This window comes from Mycena indigotica, assembly GCF_014461135.1.
Source record: "Mycena indigotica strain 171206Taipei chromosome Unknown Mind.scaff0015, whole genome shotgun sequence".
In the NCBI taxonomy this organism is placed as follows: domain Eukaryota; kingdom Fungi; phylum Basidiomycota; class Agaricomycetes; order Agaricales; family Mycenaceae; genus Mycena; species Mycena indigotica.
Window position 1 is genome coordinate 835,176 of NW_023503014.1, and position 8,425 is coordinate 843,600.

The 8,425-nt window shown below is 49.9% G+C and overlaps 1 protein-coding gene across 1 annotated transcript; it reads right to left on the reverse strand.

Annotated features, from left to right (window-relative positions):
* Positions 1–6,359: 6,359 nt before the first annotated feature.
* MIND_01335900 (Epoxide hydrolase) lies at positions 6,360–7,638 on the reverse strand (the record flags this gene model as incomplete). The annotated part of the gene is made up of 4 exons (XM_037369806.1): positions 6,360–6,689; positions 6,732–6,875; positions 6,918–7,128; positions 7,325–7,638. 4 exons carry the CDS (start codon positions 7,636–7,638, stop codon positions 6,360–6,362), a joined length of 999 nt encoding a protein of 332 aa, XP_037213802.1.
* Between the last annotated feature and the right edge of the window lie 787 nt (positions 7,639–8,425).

The window sequence follows — 8,425 nt, forward strand, 5'->3', positions numbered from 1 at the left end:
CAATAAATGATATTTTCTGCACTATCAATTGATTATACAGGACCAAAAGCAGCATAAGTGAGTATAAGTGCATAAAGTACAGGTACCTGTGACCTTCTGCAATAAGACCTCCATTCCCTACCATCCATGGGAAAACAGGTACCTCCATCCTCAGGTATGAAAACCTACGGATGCAGATGTTAGGTACCTGTGAAGCCATCTGTAGGTCCAGCCACTCCTGAGGGGCTTTACTGTGTAATCACATGTTGCTGCAAGCCATCGTTATACTGCGCCTCCGGTATCATCCAGAAACTCTTCTTTAGTTTATTTAGCATCAATCTCCCAAATATTATATAGATCCGTTGACAAGACGATATCAGAACTGTGTGAATAACAACAGGACTGGATTGAGTATATACCTGACAAGACGATATCTACATAGAGTCATAAGCATATGTAAGATAGAGGAAAGCATGTAAGTAACTCACCAGAACTGTGTGAATAACAACAGGACTGGAGAGACGACGAGCTAGACTACTCAGTATATATACTCAGGCTAGCTATGCTGACTACACTACGTTGACTACGATTTATAAGTACGATGAGTAAGTAAAGGTAGAGGATGACTGAGCGAGTATTCAGTCCTTACCAAGCGCATTGGTTATTACCAAGCGGTCATGTGCCAGTATGGTAAGCGGATATGACTTCAACTTCAGCACACCCCCAGAAGACATATACGTCTTCAACCAGTATACTCAACGATCCCGAGCAAAGGAACAAACTTTGAGAACTTGTCATAACTCAAAGACTTTGTCAGGATGTCAGCAACTTGATCCTCTGACGGAATATGATAGAGCTCGATAACACCGTCTTCGACTTTTTCACGAATGAAATGATAGCGCATGTCGATGTGTTTGGTACGGCGATCATGAGTGGGATTCGAAGCCAAGAATATAGCACCCTGATTATCCACGCACAGCGGGATGGGTGGAGGCTCGAACCCAAGCTCTGTCAAAAACATCTGCTGCCAACAGAGATGACGAGAAGCGTCACTCTCAGACATGTATTCCGCTTCAGTAGAGGAGAGGGCCACAGTGGCCTGGCGGCGGGAGACCCAAGTAACTGCACCATTGGCAAGGAGTGTAACATAACCGGTTATAGAGCGTCTATTGTCTTTATTTTCCGCCCAGTCTGCATCGGAGAAACCAATTAAACCACTTTTGGATTTCCCATCATACTTGATATTGTAATCAAGTGTGCCTCGGAGATACCGCATTATATCCCGGGCTAACTTTAAATGATGTTCAGACGGATTTGAGCTATATCTAGCTAGACGTATGATGTAATAGGCAATGTCTGGTCGCGAGCCAAGCATGCCATATAGAAGAGAACCGATCATCTGTTAAAACAGAGTGCGTGTTTCCGGATCACAAGTTTCCTTGTTCTCCGTAATAACAACTCCTGGTGCAAAGGGTGTATCTATGGGGATACTATCCATCATGTCAAAGCGCTCTAGGACACTGACTAAGTAGCGACGCTGATTGATGAGAATTGAGCCAGACTCTTTATCTTGGACAATATCCAAACCAAGGAAGTCAAGTTCCTGGCCTAAGTCAGTCATTTTAAAACGACTCTTGAGCTCTGACTTCAATGTAGCGATAGATTTCGAGTTATTCCCCATAATAAGCATGTCGTCGACATATAGCAACAAAACAACAGTGATGCTTATATCTCCCTCCTGTCGACGATATACGTAGACACCCCCATCAGAGTATGTCCTGAGGAAACCAAGTTCAAGCAACGCCTCATGAATCTTCTTCTTCCACACACGTGCGGCTTGATGAAGACCATATAATGACTTTTTGAGACGAGCGACTTGATCGCGGGTAAACTGAGGAAAGGACGGTGGTAGTTCAGGCAATTCCATGTAGATCTCCTCGTCTAAGTCTCCATGGAGGAAAGCGGACTTGACGTCCATGCCATGAATTTCCCAACCTTCAAGTGCAGCAATAGCGAAGAGTACGCAAACAGCCTCAAAGCTAACAACAGGAGCGAAGACCTCGTTGAAATCAACGCCATGAATTTGTGTATACCCCTTGACAACTAACCGAGCCTTATAGCGACTATCCCGTTTCTTCGTAAATACCCAACGACATTTGACAGTGAAGCGACCCTTTGGAATATCTTTGCGATTGACAACTACCCGAGTGTTATTGTCCTCGAGTGCATAGAACTCTTCGCCAACCGCAATGATCCACTCAGGGGCCTCATCACTATCCAATGCGTCTTCAAGATGTTCGGGTATTCCATCTGCCCTCATTCTATTAAGATAATCAGACAGATTAAAATCGGGAGGAATGACTTTTCGCATAAGCTCGTCAATTGAATCAACTTTTCCTTCAGCACGACGACGACGTGTCTGTGCGTCCAGGTACTCGGGCCATTCCTTTTCAACAACTGTCCTCTCCCTATTGCTACAATGCAAAGGCGGAGCAGGAGGTTGAGGAGGTGGCGGAGCATTATTATCAAGGGGAGGAGCACCCCCATCAGGCTGTGCCGGGGGTTGCTCATGCTGCGGAACTGTCCAATCCATGTAAACAGGCTCAGGGACATACCTTGAGATTGTATCCGCTCTTTGGCTGGGAATACTCCTTCATCAAAGACAACATTTGAAGAAGTAACAACCCGTTGTTTAAACGGATCCCAAAAACGATATACACTTCCTTCGGAATTATCATAACCAATAAAGATGACGAAATTATTGTGAGCGTCACCCTTAGTAGCATATTGGTTCTGATTAATGATGGAAGCTTTACAGCCAAATACGCGGAAATATTTGATCGATGGTTTATTACCAACCCAAATCTCATAGGGGGTACGCCAACCAATCCTCGCCATTGGTTGACGATTGTATATGTGGGTTGCGCATTCTAATGCCAACTGCCAAAAGCGCTTCGAGAGGCCTGTGTCTAGACGCATTGACTCAGCCTTCTCTTGTAAAGTCCGGTTGATCCGTTCTGCCCGCCCATTCTGCTGGGGTTCGTATGCAGCAGAAAGATTGTGCGTAATGCCATGCTCAGCCAAAAAGGCTTCAAATTCCTCGGAGATAAATTCCTGAGCACGGTCAGAACGGAGAGCTTTGATCTTTCTCTCAGTTTCAAGTTCAACTCGCGCCTTAAAACGTTTGAAGGCCTGCAGAGCTTCACTCTTATGGGCTAGGTAGTCTTGGTTGGCGACCGAAGAATGATCATCCAAGAAGGTAATAGCGTAAGCCTTCCCTCCTTTTCCACTACCATATTTGAGAGATTCAACCGGAAATGGTCCCATGATGTCCATATGTATGAGGTCTAATACATCCTCACTACGAGACGTGGACTCAGGGTAGTGGCGCTTATGCTGCTTCCCAAGCAGGCAACCGTCACAAATGGGATGACCTTTGTCTTTAAACAGAGGAGGGACGCCATCAACCTGTGTAGGCAGGCGACGAACAGCCCTCTCAGACGCGTGGCCAAGACGCTTATGCCAAAGATAAGTAGACTCTGGCTTGGATGCAACATGGAGAGAAGGTGGTTTGATGATCTCATCTGGTATAAACCAGTAGAGTCCGTGGATATTACGACCCTCTATAAAAACTTTGCCCGAACGGCCACCAGAAGTAAAATACTTTGCATCCGTAATCTGGCATAAACCGTTCCTAATAACCCAAGTATAGCCGGCGTGGTCCATGGGCGATGCGGATAAATAGCGACCTTTGACATGAGGATTGTATATAACATCCTTAAATTCAAGGACTTCACCATGGTTTCGGACTTTTTTATGGTACCTACGCCAAGACTGGCATGTCTCGAACCATCGGCTACGGTGATATGTCCACGCATTGGGTGATCATAGTCGATCTCGTAAAAATCCTTAGGATAACTAGACACATTGTTCGTACATCCAGAATCCTGAAGGAAACCTCTCTCTGATATAGCCACAAGATCATCAATATGATCGTGGTTTGCTACTGCTTCACTTGCGCTCACTCTGATATAAGCGGAGAAAACAGGTGTATTGGTACCGGAACCAGAAGCAACAGCATTGTTTACATTCGTACTACCCCCATTGGCTTTGCCTTTGCCCTTGCCTTTACCCTTGCCTTTGCCCTTATGATGCTTAGGGCGCTTCTCAGGGTACTTGACCCAGCATTGGTTCGAAGGATGATTACCCCCACAAGTTTCACACTTCTTCTTGCCAGGAAGACGAGTGACTGTGGAAATATTATGGGCCGATCCTTCGCCCTGGGAAGTGTTGAATTTGACTGTGGTCAAGATCGTCTGCTTGACCACACCAGGCTTGAGCTTGTCGGCCGCAGTGTTAGCAAGGTAGGAAGTTACCCAGCCTTCAGAAGCAGGGAGTGCCGACAAAAGCATGAGAGAATACTGGGTATCAGTGACCTCCATGCCAGCAGTGATAGCAGAGTTACGAAGGGTGTCCATCTGGTCGATTTGCTTCTCCAGAGTCTCCCCCGCAACCAACTTGTAGGAGTTGAGCAGCTTCCAATGCAAAAAGTCTTCTACTGCAGCTGTTTTGCTAAAAGCTTCTGCTAGAGCATCCCAAAGCTCCTTGGCATTTCGCTTGACCTTGGTAGTGCCGCTGACCTTGGAGCCGTATTCTCTCTGCAAGGTATTGGTCATATGGGCCTTCATGAGACCAACAGCGACCCAATTGGCTTCGTCCCATTTGGCTAGGGCTTCTACCTGGTCATCTGCAGGGCGATGAATGGTTCCTTCAGTATGCCCCCACACTTTCTGGATCATAAGGAGGTTCGAAATACTCTCCTCCCAGACCTGATAATTGGTGCCATCCAACTTTGGGATGACAGTTGAAACAGTACCAGTAAGTGACATTTCTAGCGCAACTAGTTCCTGGAGGGTTGGTGGGATTGGATAGTAAGGAGTACCAAAGAGTCGATGAAGTTCAGGAGAGTAATTTTCGGCGTAATCGTCAAAATCTGGATTTTCGTGGTCTCCTACACTGTAAAGCTCAGCAGAGTTATATCCTCCACTGGTGTTCAAAGAGTTGTAGTAAGAGTGTTCTTCGTCGTAATCACCGGGGTACCAGTAAAGAATTGGTGTAGACGATGGATCCAGTTTAATCTGATACTTCAAAGGAAGTCAGATCGGTTGTCAACAATAGAGAGAGGTGGATAGTGCTCTGTGACCCTACAGTCGACAGAGTGCCAAGTACTAAAGGCCTAGCATAGTGTGCCCCAAATATGTAATGCCCCAGAAGAAGAGTAAAATCTATCTATCTAAGGGAACCCAGATGCCCCATGCACGCAGTTGTATTGCCCACATGGTCCAGTTCGTCCAAGAACTGTTTTAGGTGGCTTGTCCCAAGGACTACGTAATTATCTAAATATAGTATATGCCGAAGGGTGTTTATGACAACCACAATGGGCAATCATTCCCTTTTGACACATCTGCCACACGAGGACAGAGGTCCACCCTTTTCTGTTCAGGACAGCATCTCACAGCCTCGCAACTCCCTAAGGAGATGTCCCCAACAATCCCTTCTGTGCAGAGGTCTGATCGAGTTTGAGATGCACTGACAGGGCCTGGTCGCTAGCCAGAATGATCGGTGTTGAACCGTCATATTGCTGTTATGAATTTACCCCACTGGGGAAGGACTGGCTATGCGCTTGAACCTGAAGTGAGAGCAGGGCCGGCAATGGCAATACTAGGTTAAGAAATGATAGGTAAAAAGAGGGGGCTTTGTGTAGGTAAAGGGGCAACACTAGCCTTGACACAAAGTGCCATGCCATGTCCAATAAAGGACAGTACAATAGAGGCAGCACCGATCCGAGCAAGAAGGACTTGCCTTATGCAGGAGAAGGGGCGGGGCCCATAACCTGACAAGACGATATCAGAACTGTGTGAATAACAACAGGACTGGATTGAGTATATACCTGACAAGACGATATCTACATAGAGTCATAAGCATATGTAAGATAGAGGAAAGCATGTAAGTAACTCACCAGAACTGTGTGAATAACAACAGGACTGGAGAGATGACGAGCTAGACTACTCAGTATATATACTCAGGCTAGCTATGCTGACTACACTACATTGACTACGATTTATAAGTACGATGAGTAAGTAAAGGTAGAGGATGACTGAGCGAGTATTCAGTCCTTACCAAGCACATTGGTTATTACCAAGCGGTCATGTGCAAGTATGGTAAGCGGATATGACTTCAACTTCAACATCCGTTTTAAAATGAACCGCCTCTAAGCTGTGTATCCCATTTGTTCCGTGTGATCTCTTGAGGAAACCGCGGAACAGCCATTTTCATATTTGCTTTCAACTACTTATGTGCACGCCTCCGGACACAATTCCTCACGATGCCCACCCCTGTGTCTTGAGCCACTCCAGCACCAGCTTATTCACTTCGTCCGCATGCGACAGCAGCGCCCAATGGTCGCCGTCGACGCTCTTCTCTGTGTTCTTGGCGACGGGGACGTACTGCGCATGTGTGGCGCGGCCAAACGCGGGGATCGCGATTGGGTCGCCGTTAAAGGCCACGAAGAGCACGGGCCGGTCGAGCGTGTGCCGCTCGGCGGGGATGCGCGCGTCGTCTGCGGCATGTTCGGGCGTGGTTAGCCCGCGGTACCAGCAGAGCGGCGCGGCGAGCGCGGAGGAGAGGGCGGTGGTGTAGTATGCTTTGTCCTGGGGGAGCTTAGAGGTATTTAAGTATCGAAGGCTACGCACCTCGGCGCTGATATACGGCGGGAGTTCTGTTGTCCGGTTTGACTCGATCCACGCCTTGGCTTTCCCATCGACACACATATTTTCCCGCCAGATCTGCTCCTTGTCGCTCTGGATGGGGAACAGCAGGCTGAAGAACGAGTCGAACTGCTCAAATTAGCGCCGCATACACAAGCTTGGAGGACGCACATTCTTCTCCATGAGCACATGGGCATCCGACTCGACAAAGTACCTCATGTACGCGACGATGTCGTACCCCACGGCGGCCGCAATCTGCTCCGACTGCGCGATCGGGTCGGCGTACACGGAGGCGGGCGGGCCGTAGCCCGACGCGAGGAACGCGCACCCGAGCACGCGCTCCGGGTGGTAGTTGTACAAGCGCGATACCACGCGTGTTCCCCTGCGCTGGACATCAGGTGACATACAAATGGGAGAGGGAAAACGAAATCAGGGGGTTGGGGGTGGAAAACCTTGGCCGTCGCCGGAAGGGCTGTTTGAGGGCGAAAAAGGCGGAGCAATGCTCCGCGCAACGGGCTCCGCGGCAAGCGGCAGCCCCCAGTAGGGTGGTACACTCCAAATAAGAGGACGTCACGCACCAGTCATGTCCCACCGCGATCACCTGCTCGATGCCCTCCTTATCCAAAACATCCGCGATGTCCTGTGCGAGCCCGCTGCCGAGATAGGCCACCGGGTCGACCGGCTTGTCCGTCCCGCCGTAGCCGAGCATGTCTGGCGCGACGACGCCGAAGCCCAGTGGCTCGAAGAATGCGATCTGGCGGCGCCACACGTAGGCGGGCGTCGGGAAGCCGTGCGCGAAGAGCAGCGTCGGCTTGCCGGCGGTTGCGGGGGAGAAGTAGTATGCGTAGGTGAACCCGCGGCGGGTGGTGGTGGTGCGGTTCGTCAGGGCCATGGGAGAAGGATGAGAAAGGGGGTTATCGATGGCCAATCGTCCTGAGCTCGAGTCAGTTGAGACGGCGATCGATACCGGGGCTTCCCTGAGTTAGGGGCGCTAGTGCTGCCGCGCATGCCAAGACGGCCGAAGGTGTCTCCAATCCAATTGTCGCATCTGGGATGCCCAGCGGCCACAGCTCTGCGGCTGGCTCACTGGTTATGGTTCAGCGAAGAGGATGACGGCGGAGGAGAAAAGCAGAAAAAATGATGCGCCACGTGGCAGTGTGATAGCGATCGCCGGATCGCTCTGGTGAAGTTCTTCAAGTTCCCATAACACCGGACACAGGCTGACACAGGTCCCAGCATGCGGCGTCCCGCCCGCGAACACATCCGACGTGTGCTGGAGCCTGGCGATCCTGAGATAAGAGCAGTGCGGAGCCTGGACCGATACCCGAATAAGCCGAAGATCTGTACTACAAACCTTGGACGCTTCAAGAGCTGAGTCTTGTGCTCAAACATCACAGAGGGAAAATCCTTGCGCAGCGCATGTGCGGCTGCTGCTGAAATTTCTTCACCTCCCCAAGGATAAATAGCCACCGGCCCCCACAGCCTAGCCCCCTTCCGCTCCTCCATCGCACACCAGGTATCTGCCACGGATCCGCCCTCCTCCCCGCATCTGACATCCTCAGCGCACCATGCACACCCACATCTCTCCGCGGACCCTCCTCCTCGGCCTGACACTCCTCGCCGGCCGCGCCGCCGCCGCCGGGCTCGTCCAGTCGTTCGCCGGGGCGAACTGCACCGGC